The sequence below is a fragment of the Lepidothrix coronata genome, unplaced genomic scaffold (assembly GCF_001604755.1).
Source record: "Lepidothrix coronata isolate B3197 unplaced genomic scaffold, Lepidothrix_coronata-1.0 Scaffold11, whole genome shotgun sequence".
NCBI lineage: Eukaryota > Metazoa > Chordata > Aves > Passeriformes > Pipridae > Lepidothrix > Lepidothrix coronata.
The window spans coordinates 7,788,304-7,811,933 of record NW_016690191.1 but is presented as its reverse complement, the minus strand read 5'-3'; the positions used below and the strand labels follow the sequence as shown (position 1 = coordinate 7,811,933).

At 38.9% G+C, this 23,630-nt stretch overlaps 1 protein-coding gene across 1 annotated transcript in view; it reads right to left on the bottom strand.

Moving 5' to 3' along the window:
- Nucleotides 1-3,222: 3,222 nt before the first annotated feature.
- Nucleotides 3,223-23,630, bottom strand: part of SECISBP2L (SECIS binding protein 2 like) — a 29,499-nt gene continuing 9,091 nt past the window's right edge. The window contains exons 2-18 of the mRNA XM_017805051.1: nt 22,163-22,341; nt 21,283-21,607; nt 20,618-20,753; nt 19,976-20,205; nt 19,862-19,886; nt 18,972-19,087; nt 17,174-17,305; nt 16,557-16,640; nt 15,595-15,762; nt 15,303-15,444; nt 13,466-13,635; nt 12,229-12,361; nt 11,097-11,259; nt 10,175-10,395; nt 9,378-9,532; nt 8,716-8,935; nt 3,223-7,730 (exon numbers count right to left, since the gene is read on the bottom strand). Of these exons, the coding sequence (XP_017660540.1) occupies nt 7,057-7,730; nt 8,716-8,935; nt 9,378-9,532; nt 10,175-10,395; nt 11,097-11,259; nt 12,229-12,361; nt 13,466-13,635; nt 15,303-15,444; nt 15,595-15,762; nt 16,557-16,640; nt 17,174-17,305; nt 18,972-19,087; nt 19,862-19,886; nt 19,976-20,205; nt 20,618-20,753; nt 21,283-21,607; nt 22,163-22,341 (3,273 nt within the window). The 3' untranslated portion in view covers nt 3,223-7,056. The remainder of the gene's footprint in view (nt 7,731-8,715; nt 8,936-9,377; nt 9,533-10,174; nt 10,396-11,096; nt 11,260-12,228; nt 12,362-13,465; nt 13,636-15,302; nt 15,445-15,594; nt 15,763-16,556; nt 16,641-17,173; nt 17,306-18,971; nt 19,088-19,861; nt 19,887-19,975; nt 20,206-20,617; nt 20,754-21,282; nt 21,608-22,162; nt 22,342-23,630) is intronic.

Here is a 23,630-nt window from a genome sequence, read left to right as displayed (position 1 = left end):
GCGGGAGGAACCAGCCTGGTGTGCAAGAGGGCTTAGCTGGTTGTGCTCCATGACCTCCCTTTTCAGCTCCTCTTTGCCTGGCAAGACACCACCCCCTCCTTCAAGCACTGCTGGGCTTTGCCTTTTCCACCAGGACAATCTTGTAGCACAGGGGAAGAGAAACAAGCTGGAGAGTCCTTTGCAAGAGCCCAAAATCCAGAACCTGAAGGTTGCCCAAGAACCAGCCCAGAGCCAGTCCTTGCACCTGTGAGGGAAAGCAGCAAGAGCTGAACACTGAAAGAGAGCACAGTGTGGGGCTCTCGTGCCACAGCTGTCCCACCTGTGAGGGGGATGGTGCCAACCTCTGCAGGTTCAAGGACATACTGAAAACATTGGAGCTGCAAGCCATCAGAAAACAGCATGCTGCCCTAACCACTGCTTTCTGAAAGGAGATCTGCATCCTAAGAGCCCAAAGATGGATTCAGCAGCATTGCTGGCCTGGCTCAGCACTGCCTGCAAGGAGGCCAAGAGCCCATGAGCAAAACACAGCATCACTCACTGTGTCTTGTTCCGCAAAGTGTTGAAAGCAACAGCAGATTAAGTGTCTATTGCCTGGCTCCAGCTTTAAGCACAGCCCCATATCAGGAGACAAATTTCAGCCTAAAGCTTCATCCCTGCAGAATTAGCCACCACATGAGACAAATTTCAGCAACAGCAACACTAAACTACTGTCACCTCCAAAGGAAGGTGGAAGCAGTCATGCTTTAGTGGCATCACGGGGCTTGGTATCCATGTGGTAACAGGCAGGGAACATCCTTCCTTCAATTCAGCTTAAAGTTGTATTTTTGTAGGGCATTCCACTAGCACATATTTGAAAACAATAAATCCCACAAACAGGGTTGAACTTCTCCCAGTGTCTCCTTAGGCGTGCATCTCCCGCTTCCGTCCTTGGTTGCCTTTAACTTGGAAAAAAATCAGAAAGGAACTTTGATATGGGGGCATTTCCAATTACTTTTATTTGTTAATTTGTTCTCTTCCTGTACAGTCAGCATTCTTCCACAAGGAAGGCTTTACAAGAGCTTCTTCCAGTTCTTGCTACTCACAGCTTTTCTTGCCAAACATCCTCACCTCTCCAGTGCTTACCTGTACCTCGAGACTATTGCTGGCAGAAGGGGCACTTACCATCTCAGCTGCAGCTAACAAAACCCCAGAAGCTTGAAATAGTACCCCCAGGGGCAGAATCCACCTGAAAAATGCAGCCTTCCCTTGCAGGAAAGGCATTATAAGGAGTTTAATGTTCTAATGGTTAGGTTTTTTCATTCCCCCAAGAAAAAAAAAAATCTCCCTTCCAAGAGATGTCACCCAACAGGAGGACTGTTATTACAATTTCTTTGGAAACTGTATAAACCCCCACGAGTTTTGAGCAACAACATTTATTGTTGTTCTATAACTCTGCAAGAAATGAGCTACCTGCTATAGCGGTAGAAGGAGCACAAGGTTGTTTTAAATTTGGTGTGGATACATATTAACTTTCCCTCCAAACACAGACTGAACTTCTGGAGGGGTCAGTGGTGCCGCAGCCTCCAGGGGGGCCCAAGCACAAACAGCTCCGCCCAGGTCACTGTGGGACACGTGGTTCACTCCCTGCTCCCTCCCCCATTTTCCTGCAGTAAGAACAAATCTGTTATTGGCGTTACACGATTATTAAATTCCTTTTTACTCATTAGAGCCCTATCCCTGGAAAACAACACAGGCGATAGCTGGACGTTCTCAGCAGTGCCCAGACAGACATGCACCCACCCACACATCCCCTCCTGCAGGAGCTCACCAGGTGCCAGGGAATTCAACGGCTCCAGAATTAAACTGGAATTTACAGCTCTGAGTACACTGGAGCTGCTGCCAACTCAGAAAAGACCCCAAAAGCTGAACAGTCTTCAGCTGCATCATCTCCTTAGGGGGTTGTTGATTCTGTCCAATAGTGCTTTAAAGAAACCCACAATAACAAACAACAACAATCTATTTTTTTTAAAAAAGCCCTAGCTTTTACACACAGTGATCCTAAAAATCCAAAAAGTAAGTGTTGTTGCAGAATGCAGTTTGACTGACTGTGGTCTTTCTGCACACTACAGACACACATTGATAAGCTTCCAGCCGTATCCCTATAATCCCATAGTGGGAGAGCCCAGGCTCTCAGAGCACAGGCAGTGGTTGTGCTTGGAGGAACTTTAGTTTTTTCTTCTGCCACTTCTTCTGTGTGTGCAGGAGCACAAAACATTTAAAACCTTCTCAACAGAGGCAAAGAACTTTGCTCAAGGTTAATGTTTTTTAAATAGTGAAGAAATGAAGAGGGAGAAAGAAAATTCAGTTTGTAAGGGTTTGGGGTAATTAATTTTGTCATTTCCATAGCACAAGTCACACTGTGCCACTCACTTTTTTGTGCTTTTCAAAAATCGTATCAGGTTGAGAGGGCAGATGCAGGACCCAGATGTGAGGAGTAATTCTCACAGTAAGTCACAGCACCTAAAAAGTGAGGTTAATAACAGCAGCACTTTCACCAGGAGACAACTGCAATAACAGAACTGAAACATGAAGTTAAGGCACATAAATAGAAAATTCAGAATTACAGGATGAAGCTGTATCCCTTCTGAGTTGCTACAAATACCTTCACACGTGGGAGTTGCAAAACCATTTAATGACACTGTTACCAGAGCCACAGAAATGTGAGCAGTTACTAGAGAATAGGGGACAACATGCTGAGAACTTGGTGTTATTTTCCAGGGGTGACTTCATGCATCACTCCATCAATAAGGGAAGGTCACCAGAAATTCTCATCCAGTAGCAGCATGTGAGAAACCCCAGTTCTTGGAGGTACCTGTGCTTATTCTTGCTCATTTCCTCTTAAGTAAAATGTTATTTCCAAGTCAATATTCTGAACCTGGTTCACTCCCATGGTCTCTGAAGAAGGGTAGGTTTTTCTATATATTTTTCTGGTCATCACTGAGATAGTGTGTGACAACAGGGACCTGGGATTCCTGTGAAAAATCCTCTGCTCATCCTGCTTTTTGCTTCAGCCCCTCTTCCAGTGCCCAATTCCCTGTCGGTGACCGGAGGTGCCACAGCCAGAGGTGGAGCCACCACAAGGCTCCTCCACCCTGTGGCCACAGACAGAGTGACACGGACCCTTCCCAGCACCTGCAGGGCCAGGGCAGCGCTTCCAAACGAACATGACAGCAAATAAAGCCATAAATTTCTACAATCATTTTTATTAGTTATGGAAGGATCCCCCACTAGTATTTACATAGTGCAAAAAAGCTGTTATTACTCCAAAAAGTATGGTAGACAGAACAGTTATCCTTCATACAGCAAAAGAGAAATGGAACAAAACCCTTCATATTGTATTTTATAATGATTTTTCTACTGCTTTAACCTAAATATTACTATAAATTTTAAGACATTAAGATTAAACAGCTTTTCTTATTACAATCTATTTAAAAAGTAAATTATATGAACTATTATGAACATTTAGAAGGTGGGCTGTGCCAACTGGGTTTCTACTTTCAGCATTACCATTCATTGGCGAGGAAGTTTTGGGTCAGACATTCTGTGTGTGGCAGGGGGAGTAGAAACCCCCCAGTCCTGGTTTCTATGGCTTGCTTTTGTTCTGTTAAATTGCCATGTCTAATTTTTAAATGGCTGACATTGAAATCAACTCAATAGATGGTTTTATTAGTTGGCACAACTTCACAGGAAATACTTAATGACAGTTTCAGCAAACAGCAGCTTTTCAAACAATAATACTCTTTTTACATACATATTTAAAGTAACATTATTAAAATTTAACTTTGTGTTAAAGAACTCGACAGAACCACATTGTGTAAGCTCCCACCCACCCAAATGAGCATAAAGACACCTCCTATCTTTACCAGAAGAACACTAACAAGTGCATTACTGAACATTTTCTATAATGAGTTTTTAAAACACAGGTCAATACCCTCTGTCACTGTTTAGTTCCAATCCTACAACAACCTGCACACAACTTAAGCAGATAAACAGGCCACAGTTCAAGCCAGTGGCACTAACACTCTGAAGCATGTGTTAGAAGGATCAAGGCCTTAACCTTACTAAGACGCTGCTACTTGGTCCAACTAAGGACAGAAGTTCTTTAGAATTTTTCCCTTTTACATATTTGAAATCCATGTTTTATTATTGACAGAGATACTTAAGAATATTTATATAAATAGGTTGTATACATAGCCACCTCTATCAGTTTTAAAGATTTCTACCCCTACCACAGATACATTTTTTTATTTTACCAGATAAAGTGGTGAAATCTATAAACAATGCCTTAAGAAAATTAGATTTGTTTCCCGAATAATCATTTTCACAACAAAAATATCTATACACCTATAACTACAGAAACATCTTTTCATGGGGACAGTAACAACCTGTATAAACTGCACACTTTTATACTGAAATAGAAGTTCAGCTACTTTTTAAAAAAAAATCTTGGTATTGTAAAACATTTGTATGCTTTCTTTTTAAATTCTGTTGATAATAGCATCAAAATTACCACAGTGAGATACTCTCCTCAAGTGCTTCAAGTAGCAAGGAACTTCCCTAATTTCAGATGCAAATGGATCACTCCCAAAGGAATTGCAATTTCATTCTCACAGTTATTGCTCATTCCCAGCTTATCAAAAAGGAAGCACTAAACCCAGTTTCCTTTACTTAGTTTCAGTTTGCTCCCCTCAGGGTGATCTGCCACATTTTAAAAAGAGACTGGTTCCTTATTTGCTGGCAAATTGAGAGATACTATAAGTGCTGTATCACCTTCAAGAACTCTATTAAACCTGTAGCAAAATTGCAGTTAAATAGCGGGCTCAATATTACAAGACTTCTTTGATATAAATGTCAGAAAACTTTAAAATGACAGTCCAAGTTCAGAAAAGACATATAAAAAGATGCGCCTTTGATGTTAATACTTCAAGATCAAAAGTTATTTGAATCACTGGCACTGAAAAAGCAAAAGGAGAAACTACAAACACCTTTGTTTTTTTGATGTTGTGGCAAAGTTTTGCCCTCAGTGTATGCACTGATCTCACCTGTGCCGAGCTGTGCCTACACATCCAAGGGCGAGTTTTGCTTGTCAGCAGTTCAAACACCTGTCATGTCCTAAAGCAAAAACTCTCAAAACTTACAGACAGTAGAAGTCTGTCATACAGACAAGTAAAAGGTTTAACATTCAAGAGGCATCATTCCTTAGTCTTTGTTTTCCTATGAAACACCTGTTTAACATCTAGGAAGATTACATTTAGGAACTAAGAACGTTGACAGAACAGCCAGTTGTCCTAGCAGCTCTACACTGCTTATCTACATAGCATTTGCTATGCCTATAGCTATCAAAGCATTATTTACATAATACACAGTTTCTATTATTCTCATCCAAAAACCCAGGGCTGGATGACTTCTAAACCTGGAGTCTTATTTTCCCAGTGCAACTTAAAATGCCAGCATAACTAGTGCTATGAACGTTGGTCCCGTGTTCCTAAGTGAGGCCTAAACACCTAACTCAGATATCCATTTCCTGTGGTTTTCAGCCTACCCAGAGGCCTTTCACGCATTTTGATACAAGTGACAAAGAAAAATGAAGTGGAATTAAAAGAAACATATGTTTGCTAAGACAGTGTTGTTCGTGTGAGTAACTCTCTGGCTGCTCTGGCAGTGAAGCTCCTGCTGCTGGCAGTTTCAGTACATCCCTTGCCAATACCAGACAAAGATGGAAAACAGACTCCTGATATGCAAGGTTTAGACACACTCCATCCTCAGTCTGAAATGAATTCATCAGTTAATGCATTTCCCTTCAGTATTAGGAACAAAACACAGAACAATTCTCTAGCAACAGGTATGTTTCAAAGAGGGCATATTTTTGTCTCTTACCTCTAAACCACTGAAATACCTCCCCATACTACAGGGCACTTCCTCCTTTCCTAGAATAACTACTTCCTTTTCTACTCCAGAGGTCAACTCCTAAAGCTGCTACAACAGCAAGAACAGACAAAGAGGCCACACTTTCAGCAAGAATTGTTAAGATACATCCTGGCCAGGGTCACGGTATGCAGGGGAACGCATTGATACCCCGAGCCACCACATCATTCACACTTGCAGTTAAAAGCATTATTCTTGCTTTTTGCAATGTTATGCAGAATACAATATGCAAAACAGCATTCCTGAGGTAAGTGACAGGAGAGAGAAAGGAAGTCATCAGTTTACTAAAAGCCCTGGATAGGGATTATGGTTAATGAGTCACTTCGTGTGGTTTGGCAGACAGCAACTGCTGAGAGAATGGGGAATTGTTGTTGTCTTTCCTGGTTTTTTTTAATGCAGTATTTCCACCTTGTAAAAAAACTGCATAACATTAATTATATCCCTCTGGTTTAAAGTTTTTTCTGGAATCAAAGTTGTTATAGCCTATTGTAGCCATCTCAGCCATCAGCATCTTTTTAACGATGCATTCACCAAGATCAACTAAAAAGCTGCATCTATCTTAGCAGAAGAATCACACACAATTTCTCTAGTATTTAATTCTCACTAGGACTGCAAATGGCTTTTTCTAGCTTTTCTTGAAAGAGAAGCTGAATTTTATTTCTAGATAGGACCAGAAACTCATAGCCAAATACACTGATAGGCCTGGCATTAACACCACACCACCAATGTGACTCGTTGGTAATTTGTCAGTGTTAATGTACCTTATCTGTTTGAAAACAAGCTAAATAAAGAATTTTGCTTAAAGCTGGTTAGTTACAAGATTTTTTCTTTTAAAAAAGATCAAATGAATACTTACAAATTTTCCACACAAATTTTCTAATCTGGGAAATCGATGCTGATTAAGAGCTAAGCTAGTTTTTAAATCAAACAAGTAACAGACAGCTACAAAAATATTGTTGTGAATTAAATACACGTATTAAATGTTTTAACAGTGCAAAATGTTGAGATGAAGCATATGAAACAATGGCTGCAACCTTTACAACGGTTAGTTTTAATGTAACTTCTAAAAAGTTCCTGAGTTCCTGCTTATTTTTACGGCATGTAGATGGAATCTGTGTGTTCTTTGTTCAAAGAACTGCAGATGGTGGGTTTATGTTGAGTGTTACTTGCGTGCTTATCATTTGTCCATTCCTCCCCATCAGTGCTGGGATCAGCCTGCTCAGAAGTCTCTATTTCTTCCTCCTCACTTTGTTCTCCATTGTCTTCTTCAGCACCACTCAGGGTCTTCCCGAGCTGAAGCGTCTCCATAGTTCTCTGGGTCTCTGAAACCCAAGATTCAATTCTGCTGTTGAGCTGAACCTCTACAGAAATTGGTTCGTGGGCATAATCCTCATCATCCTCATCTTCTTCCTCCTCCTCCTCTTCCAGCATTCCTGGTACAAGAGTACTGGTGGTACTAGTCATGGAGGAATTCAAGAGATCCCGGCAGCTGCCATCCAGTGATCCTGTTTCTGTGCTCTGCTGTGAGGCCCATTCCAGATTGTCATCTGGTTTCACCTCATCTTTGTCACCTGGTGTGGATTTTCCATGATTTGTTGCTGAGGTAGTGCCAGTTGTAGCCAGAGGTGGTTGTTTATTAAGAGTGGCTTTTTCCACTGGACCATTACCAGCTTTTTCTGGTGCTGCAGTCTTGCACGAGGATTCTCTCTCATTTTCAGAGGTCTCTAACCCATCAGATGTTTCCACCATATTTCTCCAGTTTGTTTCTAAAAGTTTCAAAAGAAGTTTAAGTACGAAACATTAATTCCTTGTATATAAAAGTATTTCTCCTGAGCATTCCATTGTTTAAATAGCAACGGGAGCTAATAATTTTAATATTATTCTATGCTTGCTAGAAAAATTTCTATCAGAAAAAAGAGAAAGGAGGTAAGAGAAGAGACTACAGAAAGAGTGGTGAATAACTTTGGATTTTTACAGTACCCTAAACCAAACATTACAAAGTTGAAAATTTGTGCCACTCAGTTTCCTGTGTAAACTGTGGCAACTCCAAATGTAACAGTGAGTGTAGTCAAAGAGGTTACTCCCAAGTATAAATTAAAAGCAGAAAATTGCCACCATATTAAGTCATCTATTTAAAGATTACTTAAAAATGTTTAACACCTGAAATGAATTTAAGATACCACAAAAAAAATTCACTAAGAAGATAGTAGTCTCTTTAATTTACTCTCAGACTAAAAAAGAGTAGTCTTTTGACTTCAAACAAGTATTCTTCCTTTTATTTTCCCTGTCACCTGGTCTTAAGCAACCAATTAATGAACATGCCTTTTGCTCACACTAGAAACATTCACCACCATCTCAAGTTTAAAAATTTAAGCTACATGTCCTGTCTTCAGAGACCTCAGAAATTTAGTTCCTACTCTGTCCTTAGTTCTTCCTCAATCATATAATCAATTCTGTGTTGGGTACCAGTTTTATAACTGTTCAGTAAAACTGGAGAAGCCACCTCCACTGATGTGAGTTAGATGGCTACAATACTTCTGAGGATTAGAAATTAAAATTATTTTCTGTATAGTTCAGAGAAAAAAATTACTTAGGAAGCTAACTGAAGACTAACCAATTTTCTCTCATCCCTGAAAATTGTATAATACTGTAAATTAGTAGGAAATATTGCATTTTTAGCTACATTTCACAATAAACAGCATTTGGAAAACTCCACCTTCTTGTTACAAAAGAAAGTTTTAACATACTTACCATATTCTTTCTCATTCACCTCAGATATGGGTTCAGAAATAACACTGCAGAATGAGATAGCACTTGCTGCAGAGGGGTTACGAGAATGACCCATGTGATGTGGTGCCTTCTTAACATTCTTCAGGGCTTCTTCTGCCTGTTCCTGTTCCATGGCAGCCACCATGTCTCTGTAGGCTTTCCTGGCCTCTTCAGTCAGGGATACCAGCTTATTAAACAGGTCCTAAGAACAAAGGGCAGTTCACTTTAAATTACTCTTTTTAGTCAAAGGTATACCAGATAGTGAGCCTCAAGACTATTAACACCAAATACCTGAACTTCAACTAAAAGTTAGTTTTCCTCTGTATTAAATAATAAAACCACCACTCCATGTTCCCTCAACTTTGAGGAGGTGGACATACTTTAAGATGACAGAAAAACCAGTATCTTATGCCTTCCAGAGAACTTCAGACAACATTTAAGTCTATTTGAAAGCTACAGAGATGTTGTGACCAAAAGCACAGCCTTTCAGTACTATAAAAACTGAATTTCAAAGAAAAACACACCCTAACGAGGTCAGGGCTATTATCAATATTTTATTTTATTTTATTTAGGTGTGCTCTAATTCTTTACTACAAGGAACATAATTATTTACTCCAGACATCTATGTGATTGGAGTTACTCACCTCAGCACCTGAGTAGTTGAAGATGCCCACAACACTGACAGGGACCAGCTTGTTCACACAACGGCCAAGGGCTTTGCGGCCGAGAGCAAAGACAAACGGAATCTCTTGTTCCCGGGCCATGGCTATTACATTATACAAAGCCTCATCCAGTCCACCTTGAAGAAACCAATTTTAAACAGATACCTAGTCAGTTAAAGTCATCCTATGGTGTGACAACTCTCTAACCCACTTTAACTGTAATTAGTCAGTAGAACTTCAATGTACACATCAGCAGCTCTGTGCCCCAGAGGGTAACACACGGTACCTTTTCAGTACAGTGAGTGAGTACAGACAAAGGTGATATTCTGTATTCTCTACTAGTCTTGCACAGAAATTAAACCAGAATTTCACTGGTCTTTTCTTGAGCAGAGCATTGCTATTCTCCGATCTCAGGAAGTCTCTGTTCACATTTCTGTTTGTGGCAAGATGTGTTTATTGGCTCACTAACCAATTCACATTCCTCTTCAGCATCCAGAGCTCAGCACTCTAGCTGTGTCCAAGACTGAATGAAGTGACACACACAGTAGACTTCAATTCTATAGCATCTATTTTTCTTAAAGCTTTTCACCCCTCATGAATGAGTTTTTTCCAGAATAGAGTAGAAAAGAATGAATGTGGAATGGCAATTACACAATTGGAGTCTGGAAGTGTTACATCACACGTAGTAACAAATGTGTCTAACCTTGCTAATTAACACTCCTAATCAGCACAAGCCAACTGCAAACAGCTGAAGTGCACCACTTGTTTATTATTTATACCTTTTGACTGAATTTTTTCACAGTTGGGAGATATGATGACACACTTGATCTTGTTTAGTTTCATGTGCTTAGTAACCTCACGCAACCCCATCACAAGTCTTCTCCGTGCTTTAGCTCTCATGGGATCCTTCTGGTAAATCCGTTCCTGGAAGCTGACAAGCTCTTGCAGTAAGAGAGTCACACACTCATCTATTTCTTTACTTAAAACTTGGTTGCAGTATCTGTCAATGCCAAAAGCATTCACAAATGTCAGCACAGCTAATTCACAAATATTAGCACGACACATAACCAACGCTGTTTCAAACCTTTCTTCAAATAAAATAATTTTACTTCCTCAGAACAATTATTAAAATTTTCTTAAAGTCATTAAAAGGATTTAGAAATCAAGCTGCAAACTGTAAGTTAAAAATACATCCTGAAAACATTAGTATTTCTAGTAACACCCCTTACCTCAAGAAGCCAATCTAAAATAATATAAAAAATACAAACGTACTCCAGTAAGTGCCACAAGCCACTATTCTTTTCCTTAATTTAGTACTTTGTAAGGATATTAAAAATAAAGCTGTAATACATTAAGAGTGACTATTACAGTATTTTCAGCATTCCTAAGTATTCCTCCCTTTCCCATCCAAAGCATACAGTCTTCCTTTAAAAAAAAAATTTTTAGTGAATACTCCCACCTTGCTTATTTGTTGTGGCAACCAAAGGAGGTCTAAAGTGAGTGTGTGTACACATATATACACATTTGTATACAAACATACACAAGCAATCTATTTAGAGGAAAAAAAAATGCTTGCAGAACCTTCTGTTTCTAAAAGGGATATGTTCATTAAGCTCTTAAGTCTACTAAGTCTATCCACACTTAAACAAGGGTGACTCAAGTGCAAGCCCTGAATTTATATTAATAATGCAAAACTCTTACTCTCTGAATCTCTTGCTGTGAATCTTGGTTATTGCAGAGGATGCCATTGGACTGCCTATTCCAGAACTAGCAGGTGACCCCTGGGACACTGGGGTCATGCAGTATGGAGAATTCTGGCTTGCTGGAGACAGGGAAGTATCACTGGGCATACTCAGTCCAGTTTCTGAAAGGCAATTTTGAAACATTATAAAGTACAAATGCATTTTTTTTATGTAAAAGGAACAGAATCACACTTCCTGTGTATCACTTTTACTTTATCCAAACTACATTTTGAAAACTCAACCTTCTTCCCCAGAGGGGTAGCTGAGAGGGGGGAAAATAAGCACACACCCACCACTCAGTATGGATTGGGTAAATAAGCAATATTTGAATATTCATTAAAAAAACCCTCAAGCTTAGTTGGAGAAATTAATAAAACAGAAGGAAAAACCTGTCTAAATGCTACAAACTCCTTCCAATAATTCTTTACTAATATTCAACTAACTTTTCCTATAACATTTAGAATATTCCCACTTCAGTCAGGTGAAGTCAGGCAGGTCACTCAGAAGAAAAGTTATAAAGCAGTACATCTGGAATCCTGACAGTCACCTCCTTCCCCTACCCCCAACTGCCCCAAATGTNTAAAAGACATGGGAAATTCTTTGGAGTTTCTCAGTTGCTCAGAGCTGCTGCTGCAAATTGCCAGTCCAGACATCACAGCTGACTGACAACCTGTTCAACAAACTGGAAAACCTTATTTACAGTTTGCAACTTTCAGATCTGGAAGACTTTCAGTATGCTCATCACTGAAAAGCATTGTGATAACATGGTATGGCTGACAACAGGTCACATTTTGCTCACTTATGAAAAATGCTATAAACTGACATGTGTTTGGAACACCCACTTGGGAAGTTAATTAAAAGGCTGTATGGATATTATGTACTGAGAACTCACATTGTACTAAGCCTTCCACAACTGAGAGGCAGACAAGGCCATTTAGAAGGTTGTTAGTATTTCATAAAGTTACAAAAAGTTATAAAAGGTAACGTCAATAAATTGTGTGCCATTAAAGGAGAAAGATAAAATATGAAAATAAGCAGATTAGTACAACTTGGGGGGAACAATGAGAGTCTAGAGATATAAAGAGACCAACCTTCTTGAGAGGCCAGCTCCTGGGACTGATCAGCAGTCAGGTTTATATGAGCCTCTTTCTGTTCATCAGAACCCAAAAGGTTGTGGTCAGCTGATAAACGGCCCTTCTTCTCTTCCCTCTCTTTCAAAATAATCTAGGAACAAAACCAACAGCCATCAGCATCTGAAAATTATAGAGATACCTGTAAAGAAAAATGTCCATTTGATTGAACATGACACCAACTTAAGTGAGTTGTTTTGAACCTTCTTAGTCATGCCAGGACAGAAACCCCTGAAATCATTTTAGTTTCATCTTGGATTACAAAGAGTATTTCATTCCAGCATTTTACAGATGGTACAGTTAATACTCACACACTTCTACATAAATAATACTTGAGCTGTTGAAAGTACTGTCACAGCTTCTTTCTGATACATAATACTCACTTATTAACAATTCCTCATCCCCATGCCTGTGAAAAAAAGATATCCTATGCAACCATACTAGTCATCTTTGTGAAGACTCTCTCAAGGAGAATCCTTTCTACAAAAGAAAGTGCAGTGCAAAGGTAAGTAGTCATGGATATACTGGTATTACTATGATGTTTAATAGCAAAGGCATTGAGCACAAAGAGTTTAGAAAACTTTTCTGAACAGGGAGGTGTGAATTCCTCTAACTCAGATCACGGGCAAGTCAGAAAAAGGCTTTCACACTTGCATTTTTATGACTCCCTTTTTTGTATTTTACCTTCTGATTTCCATACATACTCTATTCCTTTTGTACATATCTACTTTATGAGTGCATGTATCTAGATATACGCAAGCAGTTATTTCTAAATTTACTCAATTAAAAATTGTGGGTTTACTTCAAGTTCTATAGTCAACTCTATAAAAAGGACTAGGAAAAATTAGGGTTAACATGCTACATTGCACTACAGACTACGCATCAGCAACATGAAAAAAACAACGTTTTCCCATGTTAACTAATGCTTATAGTTAAAAAAAAAAAAAACAAAACCAAAAACCCTTGCAATCTGTATTGAGATGGATTTGTATCACCTTCAACTAATTATGGGGGTATAAAAGTTGTGTTACATGCCTAGATCCAAAGGACAGGACATCAGTTTATCAGGAACTAGAGGCAGAAGCTCACAACTCCCTTGCCCTACACTCATGGGAACCAAGCCTCAGTTAAGAAAATATCAGTTTTTATTTTTAAGGCATGAGTGCAGGTCAAAACACTCCAAGGTTGACACATTTACCTTTTTAAGTGCTGTAGGGCGTTTCAGTTTTGCAATCTCTCTCTCTTTTCCTCTTTTCACTTTTGGGGCAGTCGAATCCAAAGGATTAAGGCAACCCATAGATGGCTGTCCCTTTGTTAAGGACTTTCTGTTGGCAGATTCTTTGGTATGAAAGGGAGCAGCACTGCCAACTAAATACAAGATAGATATTAGTTTCACCAAAAGACATGTCAGCTTTATTTCAACACTGTTTTCAGAATTTCCACTGATGAATTCTCTAAGTACATTTTCCTTCCTTGGAAAAAAAGCAGTTCATAATGACAGGAAAATTACATCATCAGATATTGTTGCCTCCAGATGGTTTTAAGATTTCTTCAACTTAGCCTCGTGTTTTAGGAAGCTATGGATTCCAGGAATTATTTTAATAAATGGTAAGGAATCTCTCTCAAGTGACTACGTGTAGCTTTATTAGTTAGATGATTGTGATAAGATAAATTGCAAATATTTATCCAAACATTGATTTTTAGTTGTTGAAGACTTGAATAGTTGACAGGATAAAACAGATGAGGGAGTGCACCATGTAGTTAAGTGTATCTTCTGCCAGAAAGAGAATAAAACAAGTGCTGTCTCCAATGGAAATGGCAACAGTTCTTTGCTGAGCTTTGTTTGATATAACCTTGCCAACTTGAATGAATGTTTGAACACTGTTGAAACTCAAGCAGGTAAATGAAGCAACACACCAGAAGGAAAATGGTAACTATGTGCATAACGATGGACTCCAGGCTACATACAAGTGCTCAGGAATGAGACTGGTGGGTTATAACAGATAACTACAAAAATGTCAATTCTGTATTTGTCAGCAAGCATTAAAAAAGCTGATTTAGTGTTTTATTGATGAAGAAATAGCAAAAAACCCTCATGATTAAGCCATCGCATAGACTCATGATGGAACTGTAATTTAATATTTGTGTATGTCTGATCTTCCTTATTTTTAAGAGGATAAAGTAGAACTACACAAAAGCACAGAGAAAGCAATATGAGTTCTCAGAAAAGATGCTTCCACAATTAAATTAAATAGAGCAGGACTTCAGACTAGAACAGAGATGACAAACATCTAAGAATCACAGAGGAGGAAAACAGGGAGTAACTGCTCAGTCTTTGTAATACAAAGGCCAGAAAAGCTAACAAAATTATGGGCTGGGGTACTAAAAACACCAACACCGACCCCCTCACAAAAAAAAAAAAAAACAGAGCAGAAAGAAGAGTTTCTCCACACAGGATGTAGTAAGGTTGGAATGGGCTGCCATTGGATATTATGGATGGTAGAAGCATGTGATAGAAACTATGGACAGTTTCAGAAGCAAATCTGGTTTGAGAAAGCCTTGGGTCAGGAGGTCCATAACTACAATCAGCAGTGATGGGAAGAATATCCTAGAGAGATATCCCTATGTATGATAGTCACAGGTATACTCTCTAAGCTGCTTTCAAAGAGTACTTTAATACCTTATCTTTAGTAGACATTTAGTTTGACCTAAACCAGTTCTTTTCGTATATTTATTTCAGCACTGAATTACTCTCAAGGCATGAATCCTGAGTTTTGAAGAGCAGGTCTTTTAAAAGACATTTGGCCTATGTTCTATGTGGCCTTTCACCATTGCATACTACAGCTCAGAGGCAGATAGCACAGGTGAATTTATTGAGAAGTGCATCAAACCCCCCCACACTTTCCAGGTTTTTATCACGCTTGTATTCAAAAACTAAAACTTGACAGAAAAAACCCCAGCATTTAAGATGCTCAGATCAATCAAATTTATATTGACAAAAATGCATGTAGCAACTGTCAAGCAGATCAGAATACCTGTGTATGAGAGGGGCCTGGTGTTGGTGATCTGACGAGCTTTCATTGCTTGCTGCTGCTTTTCAAGAGCTGCCAACATGTCACCCAAATCCAACTGGACAGGGGTCTTACTCTTCTTTCCAGCTGCTTTTGATAAAGCCTCCTATAACAGGAACATTATATGCCAATAAATACAAAGAAATAGTGCCTGCAACATTCTTAACAAAGGATCATTGCTACTGGGGAAGAAAAGGAGCAACAAGTGACTGATACTCCTCTTTCCCAACTACAGGGGGCTCAGGGCCCTACACACCTGAAGTTTTTTCTGTTCCATGCTTATCTCTGAATACTCTTGAGCTGTTGCAAGTGCTGCTGCCAAGGCCTTCTTCTTCTGGCTTTTTGCACGCTTTGGTACAGAGGTTGTAATGGGAATTGGAGTTTGGACTATATTGATTGGAGAATTCTCTGGTAAGTCATCCAACTAGAATTTTAAACACAATGCAAACAAACCACAGTTAAAGGCCTTTCTCTCAAGACCATAGGATATGTGGCACTCCAGAAAACAAATCATCCAATGCTTTCATTACCAGTATGACATCCTAGATGACACAGCAAGTTAATGAAATAGAAATAAGTTTCTAGTTTTATTTTTGTATTGGAAAACTATTATACTTAGCTCCAATTATGGCTTCAGAAGGTTTTCCACTCTGATTGCTAAATAAAGAATTCCTCCTCCCCTCCCCAAGCTTTCACATAGGACTTGACTTTCCTGGAAAGCAGCCAAATAGATTAAGCAGTCTATATGCACACTTCTGTAACCAAATATTTAGGTAGATCACATACTAAAAAAGTATCTTCCCAACAACTGGTTCCCCAGCCTTAAAGCAGATGTAGTTTATTTTGAAATAGAAATAAACTACACAATCTGTAGTTATTTTGAAAAATTGACACCAAGTTACTACATATTTGCAGATTTAAAGTTTTAAGAGAAGTCTACATCAAAGCATCAGGATGTAGCAGTCTGTTCCAACTTGGGATAGATATGATCTAAGTCTGTGATCTCAGACAAAAATCCAGTAGTTCTTTTTTTAAGACATTTTCCCTGCACCACTTATTTTAACTGGTATATCTTTAGCATTCAAGGCTGCTAATGTAAATACCCCAAAATCATCACAAATACTGCATTCTAAGTGTTGTAGCAGATTTATTAAAAAAAAAATACACAAATACATAGTCTCAAAACAAAATGCTTTGCAAAACAAAATAATTGCTTACTACTTTGGGTGAAATCTTTTGCTGGATGTTACTACTTTTGCTGCTGCCATTGTCACTATTTAGCTCTGGAAATTCATCTTCATCCTAAACAACACAGAAATTAAGAATAAAAAAAATGGAACCAAAAGTCACCTGAGAAGCATCAACTGAAACTGTTTAAGGTAGAAAAACAAACTGAATCCCAAAGTCCCACGTAAGCTAGAAGGGCTTATAAGTGACACAAGTAGAAAATGATGAAACATTAACAAAGCATTTCTGTATCCAAATAACATTTTTCAAAGAAAGAACAACTAATAAGTTTTTAACATGAAAAAATCCAATTACAATTAGGGGGGATAAACCAGAGAACACTAATTTTTATTCACAAGTGAACAGAAAAAGTTACTTGAAAGTCACTTATCTAATTTGTCCATCAGAGATACTTCTAAATTCTTACACTTCCCACAACACCCGAACACAAGTCTGTCTGTACATGATGAAAGGATCATCTAAAATTAGTGCTCTATGCTGTGGACCTCCTGGAGCCAGATGTTTTGCAGCTTCCCCTTGAAAATATCATTTATTCTGCACACAACTGGCACCACTACAACACAGAAACAGCTCTCCTACAACAGTACCTCGAAGTACAGAGGCTCAGGACTCTGCTCTGCTCTGCCTGACTGGCTTGTAGTGAGAGGTTTTTCGTGTCGTTTCTGCAAACTCTGCCTCCTTTCTGAAGACGTGCTGTGGTCTCTGCATCTGAATCCAGACTGAAAGTAACCAACATGATCAGCATTTTGCAATTTCCATTTTTCAAGATGCGTGTGCACACACAAAAAGCTCTCATGAAAGCTTTCTCATGTCTGTCAGTCACCAACTAGGTACAGTTTTTAAGGAATTGTATTTGCTAGGCTGTGCTTTGGTGTTTTGAATTTTTTTTGTGGAGGTTTTCTGGTGGTTTGCTTTTTTTTTTGCAAACCTGCACAAACATTCTACAGATAGTATCAGGTTATTCCTCCCCCTCAAGCCAAAACCAATATCTCTATTTTCATCTCTAAATTTTTAACTTCAAAAAAAAAAAAAAAGGTTCCTTTTGGCTCAACCTGAAGAAACCCCTGAATTGCTGGTGACTGTTTAACAGAAATGAATCCTGAGGAACTGTCCGTAACCACGATCACTCAGAACTTTCTCCCACTACATAATTATTCTGCACACAGTTATTGCCTTTTCAACATGTTTTCTATGACAATGCACATGCACACAGTTCTCCAAGGACCAGGCACACCAGTGTAGTGGTATAAACATTCTTCTGTTTATTATGTGATAGGTTGGTGGAAACCCACGTGCAAGACTGGTTGGCTGAAACCAGTGCGTGACTTGAATTTCACATTTAAACTTATGTATTTTGCAAGAAAATTTCCCACAGACCTGGTAACAATTTAGTTTCAAAGGAAAATATTTTCTAGGACAATTCTGCCTTGAGGTACAGTGAATTTGGCTGGGGTAGCCTCATTAAAAACTCATTTAAAACAAAGCTTAAATGCCAGCTTTGTTTTTAAGTATCTAAAATAACTGCCAGATTTAGCATCTAAACTGTGACCGGATAAAAGCAAGTCTGGTTCTTCCTACTCTCCCAATGCCACAAACTAACCATAGTGGCTTCTAAAGCCTCTGATTTGACTATAGGTTATAAAAAGATTGAGAACTGCTACACTGTCAGGTAAGAGCATCCACAGGCTTCTTGGTATAATGAACCTGTAGACACAAAATGGGAAGACTCAAGAAAATTTAACAGTTTCCTCTAAAAACCTAAACAGGGCAAGCTATGTCTGCACGTACAGGCACATCTGTGATGAAGCTCCCACTTCAAGCTTGGCAGTTCTTGTCTGCATTATCTGAATTCCAGCAGAAACTATGTTTAAACAAAGGCAGATGTTTCAGCCTTCTCTGTCCCCCTCTGGACCAACTGCCCCAATAAAATCTATCAAAATTAGGAAGGCCATCTTCTCCTTACATACTGATTGCAGAAATCCTGTCCCACTTGAAGGAAGTTTCACAGAATAAAATAATTTTAAATCATTAAGAAATAATAAAAATGCAAAAGATATGGTATGCTAATGTAAATATAAACAAAAGTTTCAAAGACAACAGGAGCGAGAACACAGGATTCTAATTCACCGTCACATCAGAATCTTTCTTTAGAAAGTTTGAGAATTTTTTTTCTTCTGAGGTGTGAACGGGTCAAAAACTGAACTAGCTTTTCTACACTCACACTGTCTTAATTTCACAAGTTACTTTATATATGCAATGTTTTTCATTCACTCTTTTTATTATATATTATTTGTACGTAAACTTTACAATTCCTTTCAAATTCTGTATTTTCACATTTCAAAAAATCCCCCAAAAGACTTGAGTTCAGAACCATAGACAACATACCTGTGGATTACTTCTTTGTTCAGCTTGTCTTCCACCTCTGGAAAAGGTCTGAGTTTTTTCAATCCAAGGTTTTTTTTGAGTTGCCTGGGAATTCACATTAGTCCAACTTACACCAGCTGAAAGAGAAGTGCCATCTATGAAAAACTGGACTAGTACAACAGAACATATCATAATGACACACAGGCCACCAGAGCCAGGAAAACAATTTTGATACAGAATTCTCTGAGAAAGCCTAGGTCTCCTGTGACAACACTCACTTCTGTAGCTATTTTTAGACATGGGCAGAACTGCCTTCATGGAGCACTCAAACTGCCAACTACTGATCATCAGGAAGCATCAGACAAAGGAAATCTCAGGTTCACATCCATACCAACCTCAGTTCAGTCACAAATAGCAGCTACTAGCATTACCTACTACTACCAGACTGATCAAAACACTTGCTCATGGTACAGTACCTCTGAAAAGCTCCTAAAAATTGTCAGTACTTCTCAAATAGGGAATGAGGACTCCTTGGCTCTATTACTACCCAGGTATGAACTGCAGCCCAACAGGGTAAGGAAGCTTGAGGATAAACTACAACAGAAGCACAGCTTTTTCTGAATGCTTCCAGTGGAATCTCAAGCTTTAATCTGTTAAAGAAGGCAGCTATTGATAGACCATTAGTGACAGCTGTATCACCATCAGTGATAGCTACACACTTGTTCATTGAACCAGGTGTCTTGTTGGAGGTGGTTGGAAATCACAGTAAAAAGACATCTTCAGAAGTAACTGAGCAGTTAGAGCAGCAAGTTGAAGTAGATCAAGAGGTGGTTCCCAGCAAAATGTAAAGCCAAAATACAACTATGACCCAGCCAAATTTTAAACAGCTCACCAGTTAAAACAATGCTTACTTGCATTTATTGATGGTTCTACAACCTGAAAAAGAAAAAAAACAATTATTTTAGTAACTTTTATTAGTCTGTCAGATACAAATATAGTGAAGTTGCTCAGTTATGTTTACATACATTCATCGCACAAGAATCTGTGTTTCTTGAAGCCATGGCTGCAGCCTGGTTATTGCCATGCTTAGGACTACAATAGCCACTGTCACTGTCAATGTCTGCTTCACTTGCTCCCTGTTCACTAGAGGACTCTGCAGCAGGGTGAGAAGTTCTTCTGCGCCTGCCTTTTGATTTCCAAAGCATTGTAGAGGCGCTCTCAGAAAGTGATTTATTAGCTATATCTGAAGGAAAGTCTTCAAGAAACAAAAAAAATAAAATTACTTGTGCAGGAATTGTTAAAAGACACGACAAACCTACACATCATAAAAACAAACTGAAAAGGCCAAAGTCTTTTAATAAAATTAAACCAGCATTGAATTTAAATCATGTCTAGGTCCAACTGATAATAATAACCAACTCCTTCAAGAAGAGTGATTCTGACCGTGGCAAAGTCTCTGCAGGAGTACCATATTATTACAACATTATAAGGTGACATATTGAGTAGGTATCTGCAACCATCAGCATCTTTTCTTCATTATCCTTTTGATCTGCAAAGACTTCTCTTAAAAGCCTCGTTTAAACCAGGTCCACCCTCTTTTAGAAAAGATGGCAACTGACATGTAGTTCTACTTATTTTGTACACCCAGAACTTAAGAAACAAATTACCTGTTTGCTGTGATGCATCAACCAACAAAACAATCTTTGATCTGTTTTCAGGACCTGATGAACTTGTCTCCTTCTGAGTGGCAACATTTTTCACTGGAGGACGTTTATTTTTTATGTGCATCTGTAACTGCTGTTGCTGTTTTAAAATATTAGCCACACAAAACAAAGTCATATGATTTGACTTCATAGTTGTAATCAAACAAAGCAATTAGAAGTTCTAATGCCCTCTACAGAAGCCATATGTTTGAAGACAAGAGATTAAGGGAAATATTCATAAAAGTACTTAATTTATTAACCTCTTTGCATTATTTACTACATGAACTGTTCATTATGATGTGAAAGTACCAAAAAAGGATAAAGAAAGAATGGGTATACATTCTCTGTTCTCTAATGAAGTAATTCTAAGCTCAGATTGCACTAGCACAGAGGCAGTGGGAGTCTCCCACGTCATACTTACACACTTCATAAACTCACAGAGCATTTTACCACAAAATAGCTCTGTAGACAGTTTTTTTGCTCTCTGAATAACACCTTTTCTGCCTACCTTTCCCCCTATTTTTCTTCCACTACTGACATACTTGCTCTGGCTCAAATGAGATACATGTTTCCTGTGCAAAGACACTTTCTTTATACAGTTCTACTTATCCTATTAAAAGCAGACTTACTTTTTGTATGGCTGGTCCCCTGTTACTGCTCCTGCTCCGCTGACTGGACAATGGGAAGACCTGGCCCGAGGGGCTGGGACGCTCAGTGCATTCTGTAGTAACTGTACTGACAGCACTTGCTGTTTGAAAGGGTGTGGGATAGGGGGCAGGGAAGGGATGGTAGAAACCCATGACCTGAGCACATGGTGCTGGCATCAGCTGATAATAAGTATATTCTGTAGAAACAGGTGGCTGTGCAGATATTATAGGATAAGCAAGGTATGGTCCTGCAGGATTTGGGCTGGGTTGCTGCCATCTGATGTCACTGTTATACAGTGGAAACTGTCTGTAAAAAAACAAAAGGAAAGACAACTGCTCGGTAAGTTTTTCCCTCTCTGAAAGAAAACTCAGACCTTTACCACTTCTTGAAAAAATAAGTTCCTAAACTCAGCATATTTTAGTTACATGGAGAAAACTGGATACAGCTACACTCAGTACTGAGTCAGCTGCAGACTGTTTTGCCATGGCAGGACCCAAGTTGGACACCCAAAGCCTTGCTTCATTCAGCATCAGATGCGGGTGTGGACCTCCTGACTGCCCTGCAAGATGCAAAAGCACAGCACGTGACTTTGGCAGGGATTTGCATCAGACCTCTGTAGCCAGGAAAAAAGGACAGCAAAGAATATAAATAGAGAAAAAAAAAAAAAGCAGAGGGAAGAAAATAAGTAAAAGACTGGAGACAGGAATTTCATCCTCACCCATGAAGGGTCAGAAAATGAAATACTGTAAACCAAAAAAAGCTAATATACAGTCCACACTCACTGACTCCTCTCAGGCCTACCAAACGTTTAAACTCACTTAAAAATAGATCATCTTCCATGAAGACCACAACCGCTATTACCTGTTGGATTGATTTTCCTGCACAAATGGATAGCAAGTGATCAGGTAGCTGGGGATTGGAGTTGGTTCCATGCCATTAATTCCTCCACTGTCGTTAGGAAGCGCCATCGGGATCATTAGTGTTTCTGGACCCTTCTTCTGAGGAATAAATGGTTCTACTTCAGCTGACAGCTTGACATTCTTAAGAGAATAGAAACAATGACTTCATTAAATACAATCATAAATTGCTTGTGAAAATTTAGATTCATGAAGTTGTACACTCAGTACCACAACCAGCAGGCAAAGGGATGACAAGGCTACAGGAGGTGGAAAACAGTTGGCAAGTGCTTCTTGCATGCTCCCAATCAATGCAGGGTGTAATACAGATCACCAACATTTAGCATTTGTGTTAACCTTTACAAGTGCAATACAAACACTAATTAATTGAAAAGGGACTGAAGTTCAGATCTTGCAGAGGATATACCAGTCTGAGAAAGAAAGAAATCAAATTAGCACTGTATGTGGAGCACAGTTGTGTAGGCTTTCAGAAGTGAAACCAACATATGGAAGATGTAGTAATGCCTGGCCTGCTCTACAAAGTTGACCGTGTTCTGAGGCAATTATAAAAAAACTTTTCAGCACTAAACCATAGGTTTACTGCTAAATTAGATGGTGTAACACAGAAGAACCCCCCTACATTCCATCTGCATAATTTTAACACACTTTGAAGTTTTAAGATCATGATTAAAGTTTGCCACGAAGAAGGCTTTAAAGACTGCTTAGAAATAAGTTTTAAAAACTATGCTTTCAAAGAAGAGTATCTCCCCCAATCCTGAAGGTACCCTCAATTTAAGGTGGTTTTGCCCACGCTTTTGGTTTTGTGTAGCTGCATCTTATACCTAAACAACAAAAACTACTCCATCCAATAAGACAACTGCAGATCCAAAGCACCCTTAAATTCTATATTCCACTATAAAAGTTACATTCAGGTGAAAATAATTTTTTTTAAACAAAGATTTCAGCTTAATTCTATTTGTCTGACTTTACTACCTCATGGACTACCAAATCCAAAGAAGATTTTCTAAAGCAGATAAGGACTCCAGACAATTTTCCTTCTATCTAACTAAGGAAGAATCCCAAAAGTAACATGTAACCTGAATGAGTACATGCTCTTATTTTACAAAAAGGAGAGCCTGAAGGTTCAATGTGATGAGAACAGTCTTGCCACTACCTGAGAACATCCACATGAGCAGAAACAGTTAAATGGGAGCTCTGAAAATATCATGGCAAGTATTCCCACACCTACCACATACTTCTCAGTCCATATCCTTGTTCTGTGTAACATCCACAATCCAGACACAGCCCTACATCTAATATCAGAATCTCTAAGTCCTCAAAACTTAAGATCCCATATGGGTGGAATAGGTGGGAGGGGCAAATCCAAAAAGGTTTTGAAAACACAGTTGTCCCAGTGAGTAAGAAAAGCTACT